This window comes from Xiphophorus hellerii, chromosome 4 (genome assembly GCF_003331165.1).
Source record: "Xiphophorus hellerii strain 12219 chromosome 4, Xiphophorus_hellerii-4.1, whole genome shotgun sequence".
Classification (NCBI taxonomy): domain Eukaryota; kingdom Metazoa; phylum Chordata; class Actinopteri; order Cyprinodontiformes; family Poeciliidae; genus Xiphophorus; species Xiphophorus hellerii.
The window spans coordinates 23,335,614-23,363,337 of NC_045675.1; the positions used below are offsets into that span (position 1 = coordinate 23,335,614).

General features: G+C 39.1%; 2 protein-coding genes across 7 annotated transcripts; one reads left to right on the forward strand and one right to left on the reverse strand.

Annotated features, from left to right (window-relative positions):
• Positions 1–619: 619 nt before the first annotated feature.
• On the reverse strand, positions 620–16,433 carry LOC116718687 (uncharacterized). The gene is made up of 15 exons (XM_032560879.1): positions 15,887–16,433; positions 12,830–13,082; positions 11,056–11,242; positions 10,745–10,889; positions 10,203–10,262; positions 9,997–10,120; positions 9,712–9,866; positions 9,457–9,576; positions 3,665–3,832; positions 2,815–2,880; positions 2,595–2,706; positions 2,337–2,479; positions 2,059–2,211; positions 1,419–1,571; positions 620–1,345 (listed from the first exon to the last, which is right to left on the reverse strand). Exons 1-15 carry the CDS (start codon positions 15,927–15,929, stop codon positions 1,011–1,013), a joined length of 2,217 nt encoding a protein of 738 aa, XP_032416770.1. The 5' UTR covers positions 15,930–16,433; the 3' UTR covers positions 620–1,010.
• Positions 16,400–27,343, forward strand: LOC116718880 (coiled-coil domain-containing protein 81). 6 transcript variants are annotated; one of them, XM_032561136.1, is made up of 10 exons: positions 16,400–16,491; positions 19,660–19,765; positions 22,016–22,226; positions 23,318–23,413; positions 24,279–24,448; positions 24,537–24,615; positions 24,870–24,980; positions 25,078–25,161; positions 25,210–25,373; positions 25,683–27,343. In XM_032561136.1, the coding sequence occupies exons 1-10, from the start codon at positions 16,416–16,418 to the stop codon at positions 25,819–25,821; spliced, it is 1,236 nt and encodes a 411-aa protein (XP_032417027.1). In that variant the 5' UTR covers positions 16,400–16,415; the 3' UTR covers positions 25,822–27,343. The 6 variants fall into 6 exon arrangements, 1 of the variants encoding a protein (XP_032417027.1); XR_004339008.1 differs by lacking the exons at positions 16,400–16,491; positions 22,016–22,226; positions 25,210–25,373; positions 25,683–27,343 and adding an exon at positions 18,848–19,349 and having other exon boundaries at positions 24,279–24,980; positions 25,078–25,157; XR_004339009.1 differs by lacking the exons at positions 16,400–16,491; positions 22,016–22,226; positions 25,210–25,373; positions 25,683–27,343 and having other exon boundaries at positions 19,448–19,765; positions 24,279–24,746; positions 25,078–25,157.
• The last annotated feature ends 381 nt before the right edge of the window (positions 27,344–27,724 follow it).

Genomic DNA, 27,724 nt, shown 5'->3' on the forward strand with positions numbered 1-27,724 from the left:
TAAAGCTCATTAAAAATGTATTTCAGTTTCATTTTACGTATTCCATCTTAATTGGTAAATGTGAGTGATTTTGTGTCAGTAACAACTTTCAGTTTACCATCCATCCATAGGCATCCATTTTACTAAGGCTGGCCCTTTCCAGCCTTGTGGAGGTCTACAATTTTGTCTCTGGAGTCTTTGGAGAGCTGTTTGGTCTTAGCCATGTTACTAGTTGGAGTCTTACTGACTGTGTTTGGTGGGCAGGAGTCTTTATGCAGCTAATGACCTCAAACAAATGCTTCTAATTAAGAATAATAAGCGGAGCGAAGGTGGACTTTTTAGAAATGAACTAACAGGTCTTTGATGGCCAGAATTTTTGCTGATTGCAAGGTGTTCACATACTTATTTGCAGCAGTAACACACAAATAAATTCTTTTAAAAAATCATATATTGTGATTTTTGGATTTTCTTTTTTAATACTATGTCTCTGACAGCATATATGCGCCTAAAATTAAAATTTCAGACCCCTCCATGATTTCTAAGTGGGAGAACTTGTAAAGTCGCGGGGCGTTACGAACACTGATTTTCCTCATTGTATGTTTGCTTTTCATATTTAATGGTGCAGCAAAGACAGTAACAGTTGACAATAAACACAGAAATTTAATTTCTAAATGAAGAAACAAAAATGTACAAATTAAATAATAAAACAGCTGAGATTAATTCACATTCTGCTGTTCACTTTTACTGTGCTGTTCACATGTTACATAAACAACTGCAAATACTCAACTTGTACTGTAGCAATAAGATAGAAATATAATTGTTGCATTCACATGTCAGTTTTTCTTAGTGTACTGCACTGAGGTACTCAGTAGACTAAAGTCATAAATAAACAGGATATTTTAAATATAAACACATTCATTAAATTGATTTCTGCATTATTTTGTTAACGCATAAACAAAATACTTGGCATTTCTTATCGTTCATGTTGTATGTCCAGTGTAAAATGGTTAGAGTTAGGTTTGGATATCATCCTAGCATTCTTGTGATAAAAGTTGCATTTTTGGTGTTTGCTGTGGGGCCGGTAAGTGATAACGCAGCTGCTTCCAGAAGGAGGTGGAGGGCGGCCGTCCCTTCCAGGTGACGCTATTCCCGGCTTTACTCAGAAGCTGCAAAGCCTCTGGAAACGAACCCGACGTCGACGCCTCCGTCTGCTCTGTGTTTATAAAAATCAAGCGAGTCTTCCGCTCCACTAGAGAAGAGTGGATGGCACTCAGCACTGCACTTCCTGGTTCAGGATCTGGAAAGCTGGGAACCAAAACCACAGCCCGGCTCTGCTCTATGCAGTCCAACACAGCATCGGCTACAGCTGCAACGGATATGAGCGCAGGGTAAATATTACAATTTTACTATACAATAGGCCGCGTTTCATTTCAGCTTACCTTGACCAGGTAAGACATCTCGATCATAAAGACAGATGCTGTAGCCAAACTCATTTTCCAAAGTGCTCGCCAGGCACTTTCTGTCTTCCTCACTCAGTCCTCCATCAGTGATGCTTTTATAACACATCAAAAATGCATCATAGCTTCTTCCATCTAAAAACACCAAAAAAACATTATTATTAACTTCTCCCATGTTCGCCTTCAAAAACCCATTCTGATGTAAATTAAATACAATAACTTCTTAAACATCTTTTTTGTTGCTACTCAGAGCAGACAGGCATTTGTTAAGTCTTTAAAGCGTTTGAAAACATTTTCCATCGCCGTTGACATTCTGCCGTCAAGGTTTTAGCAACTGGACAACTTTAATAATTTCTCAGAAACGTTAACTACACTGTCTTGATAGAAATAAATCCAGAAAATGTTCTGGATCTGCAAATTATCTGACGACTAGAAAGATCACTTATAGGGAAACAGTGTGTACCACTGACTATGTGCGGTCTCTAAACAAATAAAGTTAGATGGATGACTGGTTTAATAGTCTTCTTGCACAATCAAAATCTGTGTAGTGAATTAACGCATCCCGGGCCTATTTTCCTTTTTGAACTTAAGATCAAATGAGCTTTTTCTGGTCAAGACTCACCTGAAGTGCTGCTTCGGCAATCTTTAAAGCCAACTTTATCTCGTAGGAAAAGGGTGACGTCAATTTTAAACTTCACATAAACAACAACGATCACCACCATCGACACCACAACGCAGACAGAGCATACGGTTAGCGTCACATGAGAAGGTTGAGCTGCAGGGAGGCGATTGAATTGATGAAATCATTAGATAACTCATTTTGCAATTGTTCTGCAATAAGAGATAATCTGTTCACGAAATGAGCAATCGAGAACACTGAACGTTTGAAAATTCCCACACCTATTTTAACGAGGGTGATGTTGACGGTGGAGATGAGTTTGTGACTTGAATATGCACATGTAAAAGTTTTTGACAGGTTTTCAGGTGACACCTCTCTGAAAATTAAAGATGTATTCATCCATTTCGGCATTTTTTCATTTTCACTGATGGAAAGGACATAAGGGACGTCAATGAGCTATCACTGACAGCATTACATCTACATGACATTTCTACTTATCATCAGTTGCAGTATATGTAAAATGTAAGTTCGGTTCTTGCCATGGATCTGTGAAAAAATCCGAGTCGTCCACAAACTCCCCGTCACTCGTCCAATATGGTTCATTTTGGCAAGAATCTACGAGTGCTTTGCAAGCAATCACTTTTTTTGTGCCTGCAATAAAAAAAAAAAAGAAAATCACAGAAGAATAAAAACATAATAATAACACAGAAAAATATAGAATGTATTTTGGTGTCTTAATGTTATAAACAAAACACTCACCGAGTTCTACTTCAAAAATCTGACCATTCTTGGGTGAATAGATTCCTAACTTTGGCGGAGGCTCATCTGCACGCAAGGACATGTATTTTAGGTTTTGACAAAAGTTTAACTATAAAAACACATAAATAGATATCAAGAGGGCATTTTTGTAACACCTGTTTGGACATCAAGTTCCAATGAAGAGGAAGTATTATATATTTCCCCAGAATACAAGAAAGACCGCATGCAGATGTAGACTCCACTATTCTCCACTCCAACGCTTGGGAAGTAATTAACTGAGCGCTCACCATTCTCCTGAGAAAGGAGCCATATTGTAAACCAATTATACTATTGGATTTCAATATTAGCAAGAATAATCTCACTTGAACTTGTCAGACAGATGTTATATAATCAGATCACACCCACTGCTGATTTTAATACCTTGTGCCACATGTGTTCCTTGCTCTCCATGCCGGGGATTCCTGCATCGGGGATGCTTCCTTCAGGACAAATCAGTTTGCAGGCTTGCTTTGCGAAACATGTCATAGAGTACTTGTTCCTGATGGCACAATCTGTGGACTTCTCTTCGCATATTGTAAGTCTGAACCACATCTGGCTGCTGGTATTCCAGTAAATCATCAAAGAGAGATGGACAGAGCATGAAAATCATTATTCAGATGGCTTGGTCTATGTTTAAAGATGTACATCTAAAGTAAAGTTTACGGGTTTTTTTAAATACATTTCTACAAAGAGACTCTTAAGGTATGGAGTGTGAGCATCAGTTCGTACCCGAGAGGACCACATGAGTAATTCCCCTGATGGTTTGTAGATGCACTGAGAATCACAAGGCTGCGCCGATAAAAAATCAAACCGAGCTTCTGCTGCTCAGACGCTGACATGTTGCTGTAGAGGTGCATCTTCTGGTCTTTCTCCATCTTCCAAAGCATTACGGTACCATTATGTTTAGACTCCCTGCAGTTTAGCATCACCAGGTCACCAGCGTTAGCATAGATCTCATTGGCCGTCACGGGACAAATGCCTGCAAAAACAAAACAACAAATTTCATTTGCTATGGTAGTTTTTGTTTTTTTTATCAGTGGATTTCCTTGTAAAAAATATAGCTGTTCAAAAACTAATAATGATAAGAAAAGGAAAGAAAAATCTTATTTAATTAGTTTTGAATTTATAATGAAATGATATCACACTGAACTGAGTTTTTGTTGGTGGATATATACTGCTGAACTAGTACATACCTCTACAACCTTTTACAAACCAGACATTTTTGCCATTAATCCAGCTAGTAAAGACAACTTTACAACTAAAAAAAGACAACTTTGAATTTTTTGTATGTTTTTTATACATGTTTTTCTGGTAAGAAATCAACATGAGAGAATCAAGTTCAGCCGATTGTGCAGATCTTGAAGCAGAAAGGCAGCCTCTGACCATCACACCACCGCCATATTGGACTCTAGATACGATCTTCTGTCTCTGAAATGTTAGTTTCACACCAAATGTGCCTGCTCAATCCTTTCACACAGCACAGATGGTATCATGTATGGATTAGAAACCACTATTGCGTTTCCCCTGAGCAAAGGTTAAACAATGTGAAATAGTGGTTTGAAAGGTAAAAGGTGAAAAGAAAGCCACATAAAAGATGTTTCTTGAAGTCTAAATGCGGGTTAAATTGACTAACCAAGCCTGACTTTGAACATCAGGCTAAAAAAAAATAAGTCACATTTCTGTTTTCTTTCTACAGTCCAACCTTAAATGATCATTAAAAAGACGTCCGTCTTCAGTGATCGTGTGGTAAATGTTGCAATTTTGTAGGGAGCATGCAAAGGCTATCTGAATTTTCTATAAATAATCCCTTTAGCTTGATGCAAACTTTGATAACAATGCACCATGCTGCCAGATGTGTCAACCACATGGTCTGCAGTAGCTGTCAAGTCACCGAAGGCAACAAGTTAACCACATCCTAATTTCTAGGAGGGGCCAGGGGTGTGAAAACAGACAAATTTCTTCTGAACTACATGCAACATTTTCCAGTATTTGAAGATCCCTCTGATTCTTTTTGCGAGGGTTTAGTGTGTACAATATTAAGGAAGGTTTCTTGCACCAATGCCTGTTTTTTTCCCGACAGCCTTTTTTTTTTTTAAAAGTTGAGACACTTTCCCCTTTTTTCTGCTTTCATGTTGATGATATTATGCAGCTTCACTCAATGTTTCCCCTGACATAATCGCACAAGAGCATTTCTCACGTATTATGATAAAATTCCCTACGCAACATTTTGCCCACATACCTAATTATCATTAATTATCATGTAGATAACGACATAAATACCCTCGTTTTTCGCGGGGGTTGCGTTCCGAAAAGAACCCGTGATAGGCGAAATCCGTGAAGTAGTTTTTTTTTTTTTTTTTAAATTACAATTATGACGCAGCATAATTAAATACTCTACATTGAATCCAAAGAACAAAATCTGTTTTCAGGCCCAAGCATTTTTTTTTAAAACAAATATAACACTTTCTTACAAATAGGCTAACTACAGTAAAATAATCATTTTAATCATCAACACGAAGTACAGTGGGACAAATTGTGACTCGCGTATTTCACTGTTCCTCTGACTGTGACGCTGCGGCCTCACTCCGCTTTGCAGTGTCTCTTTCTCCTGAAGCCTGCGGTGCAGGTGAGTTTTTTTTTTTTTCGAGAGAAGAACATACAGTAGTTATCGGTAGTTGTTCTGGGCAAAAATATTTGCCAAAATTTGCCCAGCTGTATTACGTATATTTAAATACCGTAACGGTATTGGCACACAGGTGGAGAAGGAGCGCAGACTGTTAAGCCAATCAGGACGCAGAACACGAGGCACTGTGGAAAAAAATCCGCAAAGCCGCGAAAGGTGAACCGCGTCATAACGAGGGTTCACTGTAAATCAAATATTTTTAATTAAAGAGGACCCCGCATCTAACCCAGCGGTGTATAAATCACTCTCATTTATTTTGCGGCCATTACAACGACAATGTGTCAAAATCATATTTACTACAGTTTCTCCTATCTCCTTGCGTGACGTCATTCCGCACATAACCATCATTATAGGGCACCTGTCAAAGGTAAACGTGTGTAGAAACCATCAACGTTGACTTACCCGTATAAAGGACGAGAAGAAGCAGAATCATCCTTGGTTGCCTCCAGCAGCGTCGTGTCTGTGAACAGTTTGGCTCCTGCCTAAATTTCCCCCCACGCGCTGAAAGCCACTTCCTCCACGTTACCGACGTGCGATGGAAGATTAAGTGAAACTTAAGGAAGATCACGGCACAGTTGCTTATTCCTTAAGCCGCCCTCGTTTTCTTTTCGTCTCAATCGTCCAAGAAACTGGTAAACTGAGTCGCGGTAGTCCCTCCTCCCACCGTTTATTCCGGCGTAATTGGAAAAATAAAAAAAATATATATATAATCGGGAGTTTTGTGTCAGTGACAAGTAAGAGCTGCTCTGTAAACGAGAAAAAAACCCACCCACAGTACAGCTGTGGGGAAGAGTCCGCCACGAACGCTCTCAGCTCGTGTGATTTTTTTACCTCCTGTTCCAAAGAAGCTGCATAATCTGTGTTCGGGTTTTCTTTACTCTGCGTGTGACCAAAAACACAGTGATTATCGAAACCATTTCCCCCCACATAGGCCTACAGTGGTATAAAGTTATTGATAGGGTTTTTTTTTTTTTTCTCATCTAGAATTGAAGTGAAAAATACTCAGCAATAAAACTGTGGGCAACAGAACTTGGATACAGATTTGTTGACGTCATAACATTTCATTTTAAAATTCAAGTTTTTTGTTTTTTGTTTTTTTACTGTCAAAGCCGCCCCTCTCAGCTTGAGAACATGTCAGCACCTTTTAGGAATAAACGTTTTATGCTAGATGTTACTTATCATGTAAACCAGGGTTTGTCAAACTCCAGTCCTCAAGGGAGGACTAAAACTGTCCTGCAGTTTTTAGATGTGCCACAGGCACAAAACACTGGAATGAAGTGACTTAATGACCTCCTCCTTGTGTAGATCAGTTCTCCAGAGCCATGACCTAATTATTCTAGTCAGGTGTGGTGCAGCAGAGGCACATCTAAAAGTTGCAGGACAGCGGCCCTTGAGGACTGGAGTTTGACACCTGTGATGTAAACCCATAGATTACTTTCACCTTCCTGGTACCGTGTAGCACAGCTGGCCTTCGCCACAAGTGAGCATTACGGCTGGTTAGCCTTCCCATACTCCAATGTCTGTTAGCATGTTGGCCTCAATAGACTTGAGACAAAAACAAAGTGATAATTAAGAGCTAATATAATATGTGTGAGCTCAGGAAACATTTGAAACGGACCAAAAAAAAACATTACTAGACCTAAAAGACTATTGAATTCAGGACAAAGGAGGAACTCTATGAATCTTCTGTCTGGTCATGCTGTTATCTGAGTTGGAGAAACTTTTATTGAAATAAAAATATATATATTTTCACAACGAACGCATTATGCAAAGTGCTGTTCATTTAATAAATATTTTGAAGTGACTCGTATAATTTTCAAACACAAAACATTCAAACAGTCAGTTTAGTTCATCTTTGTCTCACTATTGCCTGTGAACCAGGGATTTATGTGTGCAGAAAGCCTTTTAAAGCAAACACTGAGCAAACACTGATAATAATAGTGCACCGTGTTGAATGACGCATCAACCACTGTCTGTGCAGACACGTGCATTAACCACAACTTAACTTCTAGAGTCTGTTTGATTATTACTTTCATTTATCTCTTCGTATACAAGACAAGTCAACTGGAAAAAAATGGTGGTCGGTTAATCCAGATGTTTTTCATCTGTCTCGGATTTGACGAAGGGCGACTGAAAGCCAAGATTCAGGGTGAAGTTGAGGTTGCTTCTCCTAAAATACTTTAACCATCTCACACTTTAAAAAAAAAAAAAACTGCTTCACTAATCGTTATCATTGTTTTTTTTTTTCCCAGAATGCTTACAAAGCTTCTCCATAACCACATCGACGTTATGCAATAGTTTCCTTTCCCTGAGTCTTTATTTATGTTTGACCTTCATGTGTTGTATCAATAAATAAATTCCCTCTATCACTGACGAGGTTTCCCCCAATTCTTTTCAGTTTATTTGCTGGGCAGAGAAATGATGCTGTTCTGAAGTCATGTGCTACTTATGCAGTCAGCTTCACAATCTCTCTTCTTAATGTTGGATAAGATTTTAGCAGCACTAAAATAAGTGTTGCTGGTCTGCTAAAAATATAAAAGCATAGCGCAGTAGTATGCGAGGGAATCCTCCCCTTACCTGTACGTAACCAAAGCAAGACATAATCAGGTTTTATTTCAAATTAAAACATAAAACAAGGAAAAATAGTTGGATGCATGAATGAGTCCATGTGTGCCAGCTTAATTATATTTAAACTCATGAACAACTAATTAGCTCTATTAAATTCTGAATACTTAGTAAATTGAAGTAATTCTGTTCCATTCATTTCAAATTAATCCAAGCTCATGTTCAGTGCTGAAGATGTTGATGTTCTACCACCCCCTGCTGGCTAACACTGGTTGTTGCAGGTTGAAAAAGTAGAGCAGTCTGAACTGATTTATAGTAGAGAAATGATCTCTGCTGTTTGTGGCATTAATAATAAGACTCCCTCATTTGTACTTGCCACATTCTGTCATTCCTCTCGGAGAAGTTATTTTAGTTGATTCAATAAAAAAAAATAAAAAAAATCATGAAATCCTTAAATACTCGCAAACACTTTTAACAGTCGGGTTGCTAATTAAACACCCTTGGAGCTTCAGACAATAAAAAGTCAACTTTTAGGTCATGAGTGTAATAAATAGTATAATACATAATGTACAAACCAAGAAAACAATGTCAGTCAGCTGTCAGATAAAAATCAGACTACACCTTTACTGACTTAAATGTTATGTCAGTGTATATTTGTATGTGATTATATCACTGAGTGCCTAAAAACCCACCTGTTTGGAGTTGCTTTTGAAACATAATCAATGAAAAATGTATCTATGGCACTTGAATAAATGTAATGTTTCAGTTGTTGTGTTTATGACTTTTTATTTTTTGTGTTTTTACGATGTAAAGCACTTGGAAATGTCTCGTTGCTGAAATGTGCTGCACAAATAAAATTTGACTGATTTGATTGATATATATCATGTTCTTACGCTTTTATGAAATGAGTTTTCATGTTTGTTTTTTTTCTTTTATAACTTCCCATTGTACTTGAGACAAAGCAGAGTTACGCTGGTGGGTTTGTTTTCTTCTATCTTAGCAGAATATTAGTTGTGAAGCCAGTGGAAGAATGTTTAATACACTACGTAGCCTATTTTTGCTTAATTGGCCTCTTAGGAATCATCTGTGTGATTCGTATGTGTAAAATTAAACTTGCGCTTACAATTGATCTCCACTAGGGGGAAACCAAGCATAAAAAACACTGCTAAATGTGCCGCATTATCTGCTTGCAGTGTGAGGTAGAAGCAAGTACTTGAAAACATGAACTCCTCCAGACTTTAGTCTTTAGAAACTGACAGTCACAGCCTTACCGAGGCTTTGTCTTGGTGCTGAACATGTTAACCTTACTTTGCCAAAGCTATGATTAACTGATCCGGAGCTCCACAGACGCTTTTATACTCTGCAACTGGAATATTTGGACCTTTTCACATGGAACGCCAGTAACAACACCATGATCACAACAACAGCAACGACGGCCAAAGTGCAGAAGACTGGGAAGAACGAGACCAGATGAGCTGTAGGAAAATTTAACATAATATGTAGTAATTAAGATAAGTTACGTCGAAGATTTAAATGTTATAAATCAGCAGATTATGACTTCAGTTTAATGGTGGTTTATTAAAGGTTAATCTCATCCTGTAAATATTCACCTGGCGTACGTTTTTCAGCCAGAGAGATGGTGATAAAGCTTGACTGTTGGTGGTCAGACTCCAGTTTACATGTGTATTTCTTCAACAGGTCCTCCTCTGACACGTCTTTGAAGACTAACGAGGCTGTCATATTTACTTCATCTATATATTTGGTACTAAAAGGAGCAAAACAGAATGGAAAGAAAAGAAGCAAACGTATTAGCTCTACTAGATGTGGGCGAAATGTTGACTGTGTTGTGTTTTTTTTTACAAGCTTGGTCAGACAATATGTAGAAAACGTTTCACCTTGAATAATTGTAGAAAACGGGTAGGCTCTCATCCTTATCGACAAATGAATTCTCACTTAGCCAAAACACCACGTCATAGTCGGAGTACGCAACTGCTTTACATTCTATCACTAATGTTGATCCTAAGAACAGAGTTGAAAAAAACATAAATTATTGATTCAACTTTGAGACGCAGTCTTAGAATGAAACCAGACAAGAACTCACCTAAGTCTATGTGGAACACGTCATTTTGCTGTGGCGAGATGATCTCGGATTTTCCATATTCTATGCAACCAAAAAAAAAAAAAAAGGTTTCTGTTTAAAATAGTTTAAAATATAAAGAGCATAGATATACAGTACAGACCAAAAGTTTGGACACACCTTTTAATTCAATGAGTTTCCTTTATTTTCATGACTATTGACATTGTAGATTCACACTGAAGGCATCAAAACTATGAATAACACATGTGGAAATATGCACTAAACAAAAAAGTGTAAAACAACTGAAAATACCCCTTATATTCTAGTTTCTTCAAAGTAGCAACCTTTTGCTGTGATTACTGCTTTGCACACACTCTGCATTTTCTTGATGAGCTTCAAGAGGTAGTCACCTGAAATGGTTTTCACTTCATAGGTGTGCCCTGTCAGGTTAATAAGTGGGATTTCTTGCCTTATAAATAGTCATGAAAATAAAGAAAACCCATTGAATTAGAAAGGTGTGTCCAAACTTTTGGTCTGTACTGTACATCAAAGTGTGTTGTCCTTACTGCTTTTCTGGATTTCCAGCATTACTGAGAAGCTCATATTATAAATTTGACCGTCGTACAAGAAAGATCTGATGCACTTGTAGATGCCACCGTCTCTTTCCACTGCACTCGGAAAGTCGTGTGGTGTTGACACTGTCTCGCCCTCCTGCCAGATAGAAGACATGTTCAGAAGCAGTGAATCTTTAAACTTGGAAAGATATCGCCACAATGTAATACCTTGAAGTAAAGCTTTCAAAAGAAAAGGAAAGAAAATCATGCAACCTTCTCAGGCTGACCCTATCCACACCGATGCTTCCTCTGCTTTCAAATACCTTGTGCCACGTGATTCCTCTGCCTGTGATATTAGGAGTATCATGAGCGGGGATGTTCGCTGTAGGACAATACAGTGTGCAGGACTCCTGTGTGTAGCATGTTGTGGAATAACGATTCCTCTCTTCATACTCTCTGGACTGGGGTTCATACACAATCAGGCTGAACCAGAACCTTCTGCTGGCATTCCTGTCAAAACATTAAGCAACGTGACAAGAGAGCTTTCACTTAGCATCTGTAATTAAAACAAGGATGGCTGGTGTATGAAAAGCCTGATTGCAGTGCCTTGCAAACGTATAGGTGAACTTTTCCACTTTTTGTCACATTGCAACTACAAACATATTTTATTTGGGTTTTTAAGAGATTGTATAATTAATTCAGCCTTCTTTCTCCTTATTTTCAAGTGCAGCATGAACACTTGTTGATGTTTATTTATTTCTAAGGGACAATGCCCAACACATGATATGCCAGAGTTTGCCATAAAGGCTAGTTTTTATCTGTAGTCCCTCAGGGTACATCAATATAAAAACAATAAACAGTGCAATACAGAGAAATTAACAAGCTTCTTCCATCAAAAAAGATAATAACAATTATATATAAGAATATTTTGTCTGAAAAGCACACCAGCTTACAGATTTAAAAAGAATAAAAAGCCTTAAGTTCATCACAATGCAAACAATACAGTTTTACTGACTGTTAAAAATATAGTCCAATAAGACGTAGCAGGGCAGTATTGTGTAAAAATCAACTTTTTTGAGCTACATGTCATGTTATGCTTGTCTAAAACATAGCTTGATTCTTTCATGGACGTTTGAGAAATCCTTTAATCTCCCATGGCGACCATTCAGCTGTGTAAAACGTCTGGTTGGACCTAGCACTGCGCTTTGAGGCACAGCTCCTCCTCAAAGTTGCAGTTTCCAACCTTCCACCTCACAGATCAGTCCTCCCCCAGGACTCCAACACTCAGCTCCTTCAGACTAGTCAGCAGCAATTAGCAAACACCTGGTGGAACTGTGCATCTGCTGAGCTCATTATATGAGCTACTTCCCAGAGCAACGCTAACAAAAATTGTAAAAGGTTACCAGAGGAATGAGGAATTCCTGAAGGAGGAGTTTCAGACAGTTTTAAAGCGACAGAGGCCCAATTTCAAGGCATTAAGATCTGGAAGTAAAATTTCCTTTGAGTCATATTAGATAGATATAGCTCTTTTTTCATAGTTTTTTTATTTTATTTTATTTTTACAACTACTGAAGGTAACATAGTTATTGGATTATGCCATAAAATGATTATCTGAAGAGGGGTGAAATACAGTTCTGAATTGCCTGTTCAGATGATAAATGAGTCTAAAACTGAAAGTGAAACTAAATATGTGGATATTATGTTTCCAGGCTTAATAACAGACTTTTATGTTCAGATGTAGCAGCTCAGCAGATACTACTGAAACCACTGACAGATTTTATGAACAACTCTGATCATATTGTTGAACAGGATGTTCCACAAGACAAATGTAGAGGCTGCCTTGACTCCAATCTGAACTGAATAATGCTTCACACCTATTTCAGCACTCTTTCAGAACAGAGGTCCTACCCAACAGATGTGTAAGGAACAGCTCGAAGAAGACGTAAGGATTTAACTTCCGGGGTTAATCTGATCAGGCATCCAGATGACACACTGAGCCAGCCCTTATTTCTGGAATTCAGCCCACATGCAATTGATGATGTATGCTAATATTCAGATAGAAATGTCATTTTGAAGGTCTTGAGTGTTTCATCTTACCTCGCTGAACATGAGTAATTTCCCTGATGGCTCAAAGAGGTGCTGAGTATCACAAGGATGTGCCCGTGTAGAAGCACGTCCATCTGACTCAAAACAGCTGACTGTGTTGACAGGATGCTGGTCACATCCATCCCCTGTCTCGTCTGGTTGGTCCACAGGATAGTCGTGTCAGAATCATGTTTCTGAGGGCAGCGCAGCACCACCATCTCCCCTGCCCTGGTGTATATTGTTTTAGGTCTCAGTGAAAATACACCTGCAACAGAGTCAGATTTTAGCTGATTTATTGGTTGGACTTGGTTGTAGGCAACATAAGTTTGTTTGAAAACGGCACACTCTTTAGCAGCTGCAGCCTGTAATCCGTTAGCGGTTCAGAGACAAAGTCAAAAACAGAAGAGGAAAGTTTTTATGTGGTTCTGATAGTGCAGCGATAACTGTGCTGTCTCATTAAACATTATTGAAGATAGCAAAAACATCTTAAAGCAAATATTGTCATGAATTGGTGGTGAGAGATGGTGAGGCAGACGCTGTAGACCCAGGTAAGATGAATAGTAGATTTTAATAATAAGTCATGCTCCAAACAGTCCACAAAGTTCTGGCAGCTGAGCAGAAGCCAGGGCTCACACCGGTAGCAACAGAAATATACTTGGCAAACAGGCAGACAGAAATGACGTCACAAATGACGAGGACCCGACAAAACACAGAGACACAGGTGAGACTAAATACACAGGAGGTAATTAGGGAACGAGAAAGTAATCAAAGGGAGACAGGACAACACGGAGACTCAGAGACACAGGAAACTCAAAATAAACACAGAAAAACGCGGAACATGACAAATATTTACATGGCGCCTCCGTTGTGAATCACTAGCACATGACCAGTGACGTGCGGTCAGGGGAGGCAGGTGAGGCAGAGCCTCACCTGTAATCATGGAAAAATAATAATGATAAAATCATTTATATTGCTATTTTCACCCTGTGGTTTGTACTATACCTATTTTTCATTTAATTTAAAAAAGTTCAGATTATTTTTTCTTCAAAATCGCTGAATTTCTGCATTTTCCCATTCAAATGCTCGGAAGCGAAGCTGGTGAGGCAGCAGCGAGCTGAGCCTCACCTGGGATTGCGCAACTTCTCGCTAACTGCACTGGCTGCCATTCTGAGAGCATGTTCGCCAATAAAATGGCTAAAAAAACATTTAATGTATGAACTGATTTTCCATAATTTAACTTATGTATATAATGTACAGTGTTTTTTTTTTTGTCACCAATTGTGTGTGTAACGTGTTTCATGTGCTGAATTGCGATCAAAAACGGCAGAGAACAGATTCGAGGTGAGGCAGGCAGTTCTCTTGCCTCATGGCAGGGGGCGCTCATGATCCCAGACATTGTGATTCCACAACTGCAGAGTAAGATACTGTAAGCGAGCTAGCCATGGAGCTAGCCATACAATAAGGTCAAGTGCAGCGATATATTTATAGTTTTCTCCTCTTACCACAGCAATTAATTAATAATCGCAAAATAATACTACAACAATACTACGGCAACAAACTGAATGTTCTGCTTTTTGCTTGGGAAATATTTGAGTGTTTTTTATTGTGTCGTTGTTGTCAGTTGCTGTGGCAACGAGTCTGCGCGTAGCTGCGCTGATACCGAGAGCGACAAAAGACGTGGTTTTGGGTTGTACTTTAACGGGTTTCCCCTTCGCTGTGGAGCACAGCACGAAATGAATAATATCTACATGTCCAAGTTTGATTGAGTGAACGGAAATAGTCTTTTTGCCCTCCAGCGTTGTCCACATGCGCGCAATTTCCTTACATAAACAATAACATGCAGGGGGTCTATATTTGTAAATCTGAATATGATTAAGTCAGTGCCTCACCAGCTATGAACCTCACCGCACGTCCCTGCACATGACACTAGACACTGCATAGTTAGGGGGTCATATTTTTCCAAGAACAAGTCTTGTTCATATTTGACTAAAAGGATTTTTGGCAGTCAGTGCAGAAGATATATATATAAATATATTGCCTGACATTTAAGTAAACACGATTTAGACATTGCAGAACTTGAATTACTTAATCTTCGGGTGGCGCAATTTTCATGTTGACAATTAGGTGAAACGTTTCTTGTTGCTTGCTTAATTCTCACGACATTTAAACGCATGAACAGGCTTGTTGCTCAGCATGAAAAAATCGTGATCCTTATCTTTTACAATGAGCCTCAAGTCTTTGAGGTTGAAAGACCTCCCTTGTTACCATCCTAATCTGTTGCTTCCTCCACAGATTATCAGATTGGAGTAAGAATTTGGCTCTGGTCCAGTCCTAAGCATTAATATGACGACCAATCAGAAGAAAGATCAACAGTTGTTGACAAGATTACTGGTAAAATTACCAGTAATAATTACCAGATGTTGGTAAAATAAAAAAATAAAAACTTTAAACTTTATTATCGCGGTATGAACAATACTGGCTCCATAATTATTTACATTTTACTAGACAGAACAAATGAATAACAGATAGTTAATTTTATTTTTGAAAAAAAAAAAAAATTATATAACACATTCCAAACAGCATCTGTTGACCAGAGTACTGGACATTTAAAATACATCAGGTGAGCGCTATGTCTGACGGTGATTGTGATTTTATTATTTTTTTTATTTCCTAGCGTGGCTCCGATTCTCCGATGTTCAATCTTGAATTAGGCCAAACTGAAGGTCTAAGTTTCTTTTGTGTCACATTTTGTGTCACACGTACGAGGGGGTACATAAAGAGTACTCAACAGTTTAGACAGAGCTCACCTTATGTATTTTAAATGTCCAGTACTAACTAACTATCTATCTATCTATCTATCTATCTATCTATCTATCTATCTATCTATCTATCTATCTATCTATCTATCTATCTATCTATCTATCTATCTATCTATCTATCTATCTATCTATCTATCTATCTATATATACATACATACATACATACATACATACATATATATATATAGAGAGAGACGTAATAATGCATCCAACACAGGTTAACTAGTGTAAAGAATAAAAATTACATTACCTGTCAGGAAAGGAAGGAGCATCAGTAGAACGTTCATCTCCATTGTGATCTGGATTGACTCCGACGTGTAAATGACTTTGATGCGTGAAGTCACTTTTCCCTGGAAAACCTCCCCCTTCTTGATCTGTCAGCTACTGACAGATCAAGTCGTCAGGCAGTCCACAACTGCGTTGAATGTTCACTGCTTTTGCTTTTGTTTCTTTAATTGTGTACGCCACACGCTTGGTAAAGCCTTCTATTCACCACTAATATCATCATTCCCCCACGTCTTTCTATTGAATCTGTCTGCCTATTCAAAAAAAAAAAAAGTGAAAAATATGACGCATGTTCCTGAACATTTTTGGTTTCCCTTTAGGCTTAAGTTGCAGTTTGCCGTAACTCTAACAGAAATCAAGAGCCCGGATCTTTGATTTTCTTTTCTTTGCATGATTCGTGCAACTCTGTCCTCCAAGTGCGTCTCCGCGCCTGTCCTCTTCAAAGGCGCATCTGGACTCTTTCTAAAGCTTCTGCGGGTCTGAGGCTTGATGAGATGAGCAACATCCTGCTGCAGGTGTCCGAACGGGACACGCGGATGTTGCGGAGTCTGGCGCAGTTGTCGAAAAACGGTATATTTTTTCTTCCAATAACGCTACGTGGTTATTCATTTTCTTTTCACAGTTTAGGTTGCTCGGCGCTGGTTGTACAGAAAAACGAGGAGATATGACGACCTTTTTTTTTTTCCTTCCAGATGTTGAATGAGCGGAAGTATCATTCTATATACGATGTCAGATGAACTTGCAGAAGGTAAACCTATCTATCTATCTATCTATCTATCTATCTATCTATCTATCTATCTATCTATCTATCTATCTATCTATCTATCTATCTATCTATCTATCTATCTATCTATCTATCTTCTACAGGGGGTCAACCTATCAGGATTGGGGACTTTCACATTTTCAAGTCAACTAGCCTATCGGGGTTTTTAAATGTTTCTCTATTACAAATTCACTTGTCTTTAAAGATGCCTTTGCAGAAAAGAGCCAAGAAAATAATTGAGCAATTAGGGTCATGTAAGCTAACTTAGGGAAACCTCGACATGTGGGATAACTGGAGCTGGGAGATATTGCTCAAGAGGAATAATTAATCTGCAGTAGCTCTACATCAGTATCTGTCTACAGTACTGTGAGAAATTATGTTCTTCTTTACAACTTTGTTCTGTTGTTGCTTTTGTATTAATGTTGGTATCATTCAGAGAAATGTTAATATTGGCCAAGAAAAGAGGAAATACAAAAGAAATTATGTTATTTCATATCTTAAGAGAAGAAAGTCTCAAACCAAACTTCTCTGTGAAAAAGTAATAACCCCTGTACATAATAACTGGTTGTGCTATTATTATTATTATTTTTATGACAGATGGGTTCTAGGTTCTCTATCTGTAGCTCGTTTCATATTATCACATACTGTAGGTTCTTTTTAAAAGAATTTTTGATTGTTTTTGCTGGCGTGGCACTCATCAGACCTGGTTGTTGTTTTTCTTTCATGGATGAAATCTTTTGAAAACTGCTTGTTTTTCATAAGATAGACGTTTTATAGAGGAACCAGCTCAGCCTGATCACCAGATCTCACTCCCACCAAGACATAATCTGGCATCGTTTGTTTTTTTTTCCTATGTTATGCTTGACTCATCCTGGCACTAGCTCTTTGTTTCTCTACTTGAAAAACCGTTAATCTTCTTCCTGATAGATCAAGCTGTGGCTTGTGGTCGCCTCCTTGGTCTCTTTTTTCGAAGAAGAGCTTGTTCTCCTGGATGCTCCTCATGCTGCGCTCCTGCCCTGGTCGAATTCACACTTGTCTATCGGCTGATCACCTGCCTGTCCAACCTCCAACAAATCCACCAGCTGTCGACAATATCAGAGGAAAAACACGAGAACGGTCAGGCTCAGATCAGCTACAAACCTCCTCTCAGATTCTCGACTCCTCTAATAGCTGGAATGTTGAACACTGCCGGGTTGTTCGCCTCTCCCTTCGGTGTCCTCCCCTGGAAACCCGGTCCGTGAGACACACAGAACTTCGCTGAACATTTCAATCCTGTAAAAATGATCTTGACATCTGCCTTTTTAATTGTTGCCTGCACCAGAGTCGATATCAGAACCAAATAATACATTGTGGTTCTTGAACTGTGTCCATTTTTTTTATTACACGCTAAAGATATCAAAGCTCACAAAATGTGCTTTCAAGAATTTGTGTGTTTTATGATACTCCAATCCTTATTCAACAAGTCAAAGAGTCACGGATTTTGAAATAAAGGTGAACTTAGTTCAGATGCCAAAATATAATAAATGTAACGTTTGTTTCCCTTTCAGTTGGTGCGGTTCGCTTTCACATTGCGCCCTTTAAAAAAATAAACCTGTCCTCCTCCGCAGAGCGGAGTTCACTTTTTTGGTCCGCATCAGAGATCAATTACGCATTCACATCTCACCAAGCGAACCGGACTTTCTAGGCAAATGAACTATGAAGTTGATTAAAGCAGACTGAATGGAGCTGGTGTGAATGAATCCTAAAAGAAAATGAAACTTTGAAATGAAAAGCGTACCTGTGGGAACCCAGAGCTACTTTCAGCACAACTCCATCAAAACAGTGTATGTGTAGCAATTTTTTTCTGCTACAGTTTTTTCCTTCCTCTCAACTTTCCTCAGACAGTTTAAAGAGGCTTGATCCACACGGTGAGGATGAGAGATGGATGGATGGATGGATGGATGGATGGATGGATGGATGGAAAATAGCTTCATTGTGATTTAAGAAACAGAAAGCAAACAGATCTGTTTTTTTGTAATGTCATTTATTAACCAATTCGCTCCAGACAGGCAGTAAAATCAATAGTTCATGATCTTATCTTCATTTGCCCTTTGGTCATAGAATTTCCTGCACTCTTGCTTCAATTTACTGATACATTTGTTTTGCCGGCAGTGACAACATCGCTTCAGCGTTTCAGGGAAGCTGGTAGTCTGTCATAGTTTTTCTTTAGTACTCTGAATTACAATCAGAACAGCATTTTTTTAGTTCTCAGTGAGAACCTCAAGCTGATTATTGTAAAGGATTAAGAAGTATTTCCATATGACCAATGGATACATCTAAAATCAATTAGATTTATCACACAAAATATTTCAGTAATTCAGTTTAAGAAATTATAAATAATAAGGGAGTATTTGGAGTTGTAATTCTGGGTCATTTAAAAGTTCATAGCTTATAGTAAAAGAAAACCGAAAATCCAGTTTCATTGAATATTTACATAGTACATCAGACTAATAAAAATACATTTGAACACAAAAATGTACATAGAAAAGTAAGTCACTGTTGGATGCATGCACTCACTTGACCAGCTCTTCTTCTTGCCAAGTTGAGTTCGGACTTGATAAAACGCAGAGGATTGAATGTCTCCTCAAATCACCAGCGACTGTGGAAACTTCACACTGGACCTTGAGTAAGTCCTGTTCTGCAACCTTTCTTTCTTCTAGAGATTTTCAAATTCAATCCTAAGCATACTTTCATCAAAAAAGACATTGAACTGCTGATCATGTTTTTAAAGTTGCTTATGGTTCAGAGACAACAGTTATGTGATGGCTCTGACTTTAGCTTCAGTCCACAACTTGTACATGTCCCCCAAGATGTTCCCACGTCGCGGCTTAGATTCAGTCTTTAGAACAACATAATTAATAGCTTCCATCGTGAAACCAAGATAGTTAGCAGAACCTTAAAGCAGTGAAGCCACTCAGTGTTGTGTTTCTTTGCAGAGGTTCCCCAGCAAAGAGAGTCTAAATCCAATCAATCACTGCAGATGAAAGCTGTCGGCCTGACTGAGAAACTGAATCCAATCCCCCCTGCGGAGCCCACAAGCAGGTAGTCAACACACACGTGGATGAAAACACACACAGAGACTTCATACGGCGGGTCAGTTTTCAACGCTCCGAATAAGCAGGTTAATTAGGGAGAGCTGAGAGCTTCATGGGGGTCTCAGATTAATGTCAATGCCTCTTTAACAGCTTCAGACGCCATAAATGATGTAGAACGGACAGATCCTCCTCTGTTCGCACCTCCTTTCACTTCAGGTGTCTGCTTGGACAAGCACATCTGAAGCCTTTATAATGCAGCTGGTACATGAAAGCGATCTTTGGAACAAATGTTAACACAAGAACAGTGAGTTCATCTAGGAATGTCTGAAGGTAAATCCAGGAAACTCTCAGAATCATGCTCTGTCTTTTCGTGCGTTTCAGGAAAGAAACACAATTTGAAGTGCACATGTACTGTAAGCAAACACCGAAACCTCTCCATGGTTCACCTGAGAGAACATGAAAGTTTCAAACCTTGAAGTCTAGTGTAAAATTGACTTTATTTGGGCTTTACATCATGTTAGAATGTTATTCCCTCATCACAAAAAAAATAGAAATATACCAGCAGTGTTGCCTTGAGTCTTTCATGCATGTTTGAGAAATACTTTATTTCCCCGTGGCAACCATTCAGTTGTGCAAAACGCCTTGGTGGACCTAGCGCCGCCATGGGGACAGAGCTCCTTCCCGGACCTTGAATGTGCTATAAAATGTCTCTATGTGGCTGGATTAGTGAACTGTTATAAAATTAGGTGTTTTACATATTTCTTAAAATTGTCACTGTGTCATGACAGAATAACAAGACACAGATAATCTGTGAAAAAAAATGAGCTCCTCCGCCTTCTCCCTATGGTCCTATTGTCATCTGTAGAAATACACCGCTTGGTCAGAAACAACCAATCAGAGCGGGGAAGAAGGACTTAGCGCTATTAATCACACTCAAATCCCACACCCCATAACATAATACAGAAAGGCCTTGTGCGAAGGCAACAGAGCAGATGCCAGCGAGGCCCACAACCACACAGGACCCCTCAACAATCACCAGTATGACATCAACTCACCTGCCAAGCATCTCCTGACAGGAGGTGGGCTAATGGCTCCAACCGCACTCTTAAACCTACAAACAAACATACATCACTTTCACCGCCCAGGGAGAACCACCACCCACTCCAGCTACATACCCAACCAACCCAAATTCTGACAATCCCACATCCAAGAAGGGTCAACACCCTCAACTCCTCTGTAATATGTTTAATGCTATTGATAGAAATGTGTTGAGGTTGAGAAACTTTTTGTCTTTTCTTTTATTTCAAACATCGTGTTGGTCTTTCTGATGTGTGAAGCAGTCTGCTTCTACTCTCATTCCCACATTCTCTAATCAAAAACATACCTGGAGTGTTGCTTTGATTCTTCCATGCATGATTGAGAAATCCTTTAATCTCCCATGGCAACCATTCAGCTGTGCAAAATGCCCGGGTGGACCTAGCTCCGCGTTCAAGGCGTAGCTCCTCCAAGTAGCTGCAATTTCCAAGCTGCTAATGCTTCTGCATTACAGAGCAGTCCTCCCCCACCACTTAGATCTGTTGCTTGCAGCCACGTTGACGGTTTTTATGGAGATTAGAGGTCAGGAGGAGAGCGTGGGCTCTGCGGTTCGGTGAATGTGGTGGTTTGAGCAGGGAACACTTCTTGAAATTCTTGACATGTTATAACCACTCCCAGTGCAACAAACATACATTTTCCCAGTGCAAAAATACATTTTTCATAGAATGAGTGGAGTAGCTGTGATTTAAGATGGTGACCAGAGTCACTAAGAGCAGGGTTCACACTGTGTGACTGTCAGCAGTTTTTTTTACTAAATCTTCTGTCAATGTGGGGAAAGCTTTGGTTGTGAGATTGAATCGTTCAAACAGCCACACCCATCATTGACTTACTATTGTTACATCTAAAGTTGATCTGTGGGGAATATCAAGCATTGTTTAGCGTGACAACATGACTGTTACTGCAACTCATATGTCACTATTGTCCCTTTGTTCTAAGTTATGACCAGACCAAATAATAACATCAGTGAGGATGTTTGTATACTTATTGTTGGACTTATATTTTTTGTTGAATCATTCTGACAAGATTCCACTGAAGCAACCAACTGTGGACTCATTCTGTCACACACACCCAACATATTATGTAATGTAGAGTATGCTGACTGTGAGAGGTTCAAGTCCTGTTGGGCATTTTTGGCACAATACTTGCCAGGCTAAGAATACAGCTACTGTTGCTCTGTGCTTCCAAGAAACCTAACTCTCCAGCTCTCGCCGTACGAGCTGTGCTACTTGTGCATGCAACGGTCTTTGAGGAATGTTCTAGAGAACAGACGAGAGCAACGAGACGCAGAGGAGAAAGCTTGTGGAAACCTTTTACTGCTTACAGAACAACTGAGAGATGAGCAGGAGATGGAGCAAGAGCTGGGGTGTGCCAGTGTACAGCCAGAACACACCAGTTTATTTGTATTTAGAGTATTAATTACAAAAGGCTACATGTGAGGTAAAGCTGTGCTGTGCAAGTCTGAAAAATGTGAATATGACTAAAATCCCCTACGTTTCCTAAAATTTCTTCCTTTAGTTGAAAAACAACTGGGGCTTTAGTGCCATAAGTATTTATTCATCTTGATTACCTCATTCTTTTTAATATTTTTGAATTTCTTTCTGGAAAATCTTCTCCACGTATCAGGATGAATTGTTTCATGGAAAAGCAAATTTTACTGGCAAAATTAGGGAGTTTTTGCTTGAGTTCTCAGATTGAGTCCAGGGCCAATAAACACAAAAGAAATTACCAGGAAACAGAGGACTGGTTTACCCAGAAAAGAACACGTCTACAAGCTGCTAGATCCTGTGGTGGTGATTTACCAGAAAAAAATTCTGCCAATAATGACATTTTCCGATTCCAGAAACAAAAAATTCCAACGAAAGGTCAGTAATGAGGTTAACTCCAGCCATGGATCTAATACTGAACTAGAGGAAATGAACCCCTCTTGCAAATCTCTGTTTACAAATTAAGAAAGGATACTCTGTAAATAACAATGTAGTATAGTGGTTTACTTTACTGCTCTCCATTGGCTGAGACACAGCTGAACAAAGCAGCACATGTTGTGTGATTTATTGACGTCACCTTACCTCACTGTTTCAGTGAAGATGAGATCTGATCCCCACAACAATAGTCACAAACTCTTTGTTATGGCAAAGAGTTTGTCGTAACAAACTGCTGAAATTAAATTTGTAGGTTCCCCGTTTCTGTGAAAAACAAGTCACTTTGTCAGCCATGTATGCCAGTATGGAGATGAATGGCCATCGACATTATGGCACCCATTTCAAAGGTGCCAGAACTAATGCTTTTCTCAAAACTGGGACAATCCCAGTATTGGTAAGATGACCTCTGTGTTAAATGAAACGACTACAATAAATTACATTTCTGCATCCAAAAGAGTACGTTTAATTACGCTGATTTATGTAAAAGTGAAAAAACTGCTAATAATGATCGTCAACATGTTTATTGAAAGTGTGTTTGTCTTCAGGCAAAGCTAACTGAGCGGCGTGAGCAGGCAAAGAAGGTGGCTGCGTTCAACTTGCACATGTCAAGGCGGGAGAAGAGCTCCTGTTTCGACTGTCCTGTGAGTAGAAGTAAACATAAAACCAACAACCTTTACACATCCTTTTTATTGTACAGCGTGATGGCAACTGTGGTTACTGCGGTAGGAGAGCAGTTTGCACCAGTGAGTCGGTTTGTGGGAATTTCTTAAGGGTGTTTTTGATTGCTCATCTATTTGCAGTTCAGCGACTTATTGTCACATGCGTCAGTTTAATGTTTTGATCACAACAGAGATCAGTTTTACTTTACTGGAATCAGTTTGGTTTGTTTTAGCAGGAAGCTTAGATGCGTCTGAAAGAACTGTGGTAAAGTGGATGAAAAACATGACAAGCAAGCACAGCAGCTTTCCCTCTTGAGCCTGTAGTTCACTGACCTCTGAAGACCTTTTAAGTTATATTTAACTTAACGGGTTAAATATTCCAAGTCTTTGCTTGAAAACTTAAGTGAACTTTATGTCCACGTCACAGACTCCTCCGGACTGCTTGGCATGAAATTAATTTGTTATCGTTATCATTTTTTGCCTCATTTTCACCGATAAAACAATGATCAAAATCAGACATTACCAAAATCCTGCCCACTGATGAGAGGAACGCAGACATATAGGATTACTGCATGTTTCTCTATTGGACTACTTTAACTGATCACATGTGGGCTTTAACGGTGAACTGGTCTTACTGGTACTGAATACTGACTTTTCACTGGAGGATCTGCAGTGCAGGAAGTTCTCATTCCATGCCAGTGCAAATGCATCGGCGTTCTTTGCGAACACACAACAGAATCCTTCAGATATTTCTTGTTCACGTCAGGAGAATTTGCACAAGACTAACTTAAGGAAAATAATGACGTTTTTTTTTTTTATTGCCGTGTCTCCTCCGGGTTGTGCTTAGAGATCATTCGTCTTCCCGGCTCGACCAGTCACTCCCCCGAAGAGGATACGGCAGCATCGTTACAGGCGTGATCTACGGAACCAGATGGAAAGGAGACAGCAACTCGTGGCTCAGGACCAGCAGTACCGCCTTCTTACAGAGCGACTTGACCAGATGCAGCTGATGGAGGAGTGAGTTACTGAGCAACAAGTCAGATATCTGGATTTTATGTGTTTTGCAGCGGGTGTGCGTGTGTTTGTCCATATGTTTTAATTTCAGGATAGCTTTGCAGAGGGCTCAGCGGCTCCAGAAGAAACTGGAGAAAACCAAGCATTACAGGAAGGCTCTGGACGCTCAGGCTAGGAAACAGAAAGCCATCTCTGATTATTAGTATTTCTTTCATTTACTTGGAAAGACTTATCTTTGTGCCCTTCCTGTTTCTGGAAGTGATAATAGCAAGTAAATTGAGGCTAATGGTTAACATTAACGGTGAATATAGTCTTTTTTTTAAATGTGCTTTACCAATGTTCATCCACAACCTCCTCAAACATAGCTCAACATAAATTTATGAAGCATTTGCAACCAAAATGTTTCGTGTTGATTGCCTTTCAGGTGGAGGACAAGATGTTCACATCGTGTCCCGAGTGTCCGCCTGACAAACCAAGACTAAATCGCTGCAAAACAGCAATTAGGAGGGCAGAGAACCGAAAGAGAGCACAAAAGGTTACTTCCCTTTTGATTTTTAGCTATTGATTCTTTTTTAAGGGCCTGGGTATTCATCAGAACTTCTCTTTTACACCCATGTTTCATACTCTTACAGCTCTTTCAGGCAAACTTCAGTGTTGCCACTCAGAGGGAGGAGATCCAACTACACTTTTTCTTTTTCCAACTACAGCTGGATGGAGTGAGGACATAAAATTCGATCCCAGAAAGACATGCAAGGAAAAAAAAGTGTGCATCAAAAATGTGCTCCCCCCACCCTCCGGACAGGTTAATGCAGGACAACACCAATCATTTTGAAAAGAAGCGTGCCTTCCGAAAATTACTGGAGGACGACTGGAGTCGAAGTGTTGAGCTCAAACACAAGCGAGAGGAAGAGGAGAGGCGCTTCCTGAGGTGTGTTGCTGAAAGACACTCAAACTTCCTGAAGCAGATAGAAATATGAATCTGGGTTCCTCAATTTTATTTGTTTTACTGAAATTTGTGGAAATAAAGCAATAAATTAGACGGGTATTCAACAGCGCACGATAAAACCACGGGAAATGAAAGGAAGGATGCAGGTGATTCCTGAGCTTAAACTCTACGTCTTCTGTGGAAGGATTGTAAATCGCTTTTCCATATCTTTTTTTTTTTCTTTCAAAATATAATTTCATTCGTTTCCAAACATGTTCCCCTTCTCTGCCTTCTATGCCTCCCTGATTACAGGTCTGCTGGAAAACTGCTGGTAGACAAGCTCAAAGAATGCCAACGCTGTTGGAGGTGTAAAACGAGGACCACCAACTGCGGAGAAACCAACATATGGAAGGACTCGTGTTGCCCCTCAGGTTCACAGCTTATGATCTGAAGCAGAATGACGTTACGAGGAAAACACTAACAAATTGAACAAGTCGCTGCTGCATTGCAGCCCAGTGAAATATACACCAGTTTAATTGTTCTTGATCACTCTTTCACAATTATAATGCGCAATTCGCAGCTGCTCTGTGTTTTATTTATTTTTTAGTCGTTTTAAACTCTGGAAACTTTTTTTCAGAGATCCATAATAAGTGTTTCTACAGAATAAGTTTTAAATAGGATTTGATGATTGTGAGCTTCATTTTATTGCTCTGCCTTTATTATTATTAAATTAAAGAAGCAAATCTGCGATGATACGAGCTTTCTCAGACAGAATCTGTTCAAAACAGGCGACTTGTAGTTAGAAAGATTTAAAGTGGAATGGAAATACCCGCAGAGTTTAAATGAAGCTTAATTAGTACTTAGGAAATTCTTGAAAAAAAAGTATCCCTCAGTGTCCCCTAATTTAACCAGCTGCAACTGGAACAGGATTACTACACATTTTCTGCTGCAGTTACTGGGAATGAGTGCAACACCCCCTGCTTTGCAGTATTTATCCTACTTGGAAGCTTTTCTAAATAATACTCTTAAATCTCCTGGGACCACCTGCGAGTTCCTCAGAAACCACAACAAAAGTGAGCCTGCAGAAACCGTGTGAAAGATCACTTTCCATCCTGGGAAGTGTGGGGATTTTTCTTTTGACTAAAAAGATGGGAAATGGTAAATCAAAACGGCATCTCAACAAAACCACTGTTTGCTCTACATGTCCAGGCTTTGTACATGGCAGTGAAAAACATGATCAAATAACAGAGATTACAGATAATAACAGCAAGCAAAGACATTTTTTCCCCCAAACTCCCCAGCTTTATCTGCCATTCTGTTTCACTTCAGGATATGCTTTTTTAAAAAAATAAATACAAACATTAGTCCATAATATTGAATAAAAAAAAAAACAGATTTAGGAAAGACTCTCCTCAGTAACTATTTTGATATATTCTGGAATTAAATGTTCAGTTTATGCTTGTAATCATCTCTAAAGTGATGATTACAGGCATCTCATAAACTTACCAAGATTCCTGCCCCTTTATGCCCCTTACACGAGACCCACCGTTAGAAAATATCTACTACAACAGTAAGTTTCAACATGTGTAACTTGGGTAAGGTTCTTGCTGTTGTCATTTTATCGTCTCCATTTTCATCTATTTATTTGGGTTCACGTTATATTAGAGTTTTACATTAACTAATTACTTAGGGCTCCCAGCTACATTGCCCTTTTTATATTTGGGAATCCTTAATGAATGCTGTCTATGCTGTCTCTAGGATCACAAATAGAAATTCAGTAATATCTAAAGCTGAACTGTGCTTTTCTTAGTTGAGCTGAACCCCAATGCCACACCTGCATCCCACACTGTAATCGCTCAGTGAAAAGTCACAAACTGTGCACTAGTACAAAAACCGTTTCAAGTAACGCCTTAGGGAGGAGACTTCAACCAGACAGACTGCACATACTGGTAAAAGTGCTGCAGCAAAAAAAATAAAAAATAGCAAGCACAGATTCTCAGAGGTGCTTTATTTAAACCAGTTAATGTATTGCTTCAAAAGTGTCAGTGTGATTAATTGTTAGCTTAAGCAGGGGCGGTTCTAGCCAGTTTGATTCCCCGTGCGAACAACCTGCTTTAAATAGTTTTTTTCTATTTTAATTTCAAATACACATTTCATGATGTTTCATATCACAACAAGAAAACTGAATTAATTTTTAAAGTTTGAGTTATTACGTTTTAATGTTATAAACGTTATGTTTACTTTATCATCGATTACTTTCTGAACCAGGAACAAAAGCCAGCACTGCCAGTGAGTCAAACAATTGTTGATTCACTGATACATATTCATTTTACTCTGTATTGATTGCAGAGACA

Coding starts and splice junctions, on each gene's coding strand:
- LOC116718687 (XM_032560879.1), bottom strand. CDS start 15,929: ATGGAGATGAACGTTCTACTGATGCTCCTTCCTTTCCTGACAG. Junction 13,083..15,886: donor GCTCCTTCCTTTCCTGACAG/GTAATGTAATTT, acceptor ACTCTGTTGCAG/GTGTATTTTCACTGAGACCT. Junction 2,480..2,594: donor GATTTTTTCACAGATCCATG/GCAAGAACCGAA, acceptor CCTTTCCATCAG/TGAAAATGAAAAAATGCCGA.
- LOC116718880 (XM_032561136.1), top strand. CDS start 16,416: ATGAGCAACATCCTGCTGCAGGTGTCCGAACGGGACACGCGGATGTTG. Junction 24,981..25,077: donor ACCGAAAGAGAGCACAAAAG/GTTACTTCCCTT, acceptor ATACTCTTACAG/CTCTTTCAGGCAAACTTCAG. Junction 25,374..25,682: donor GAGGAGAGGCGCTTCCTGAG/GTGTGTTGCTGA, acceptor CCCTGATTACAG/GTCTGCTGGAAAACTGCTGG.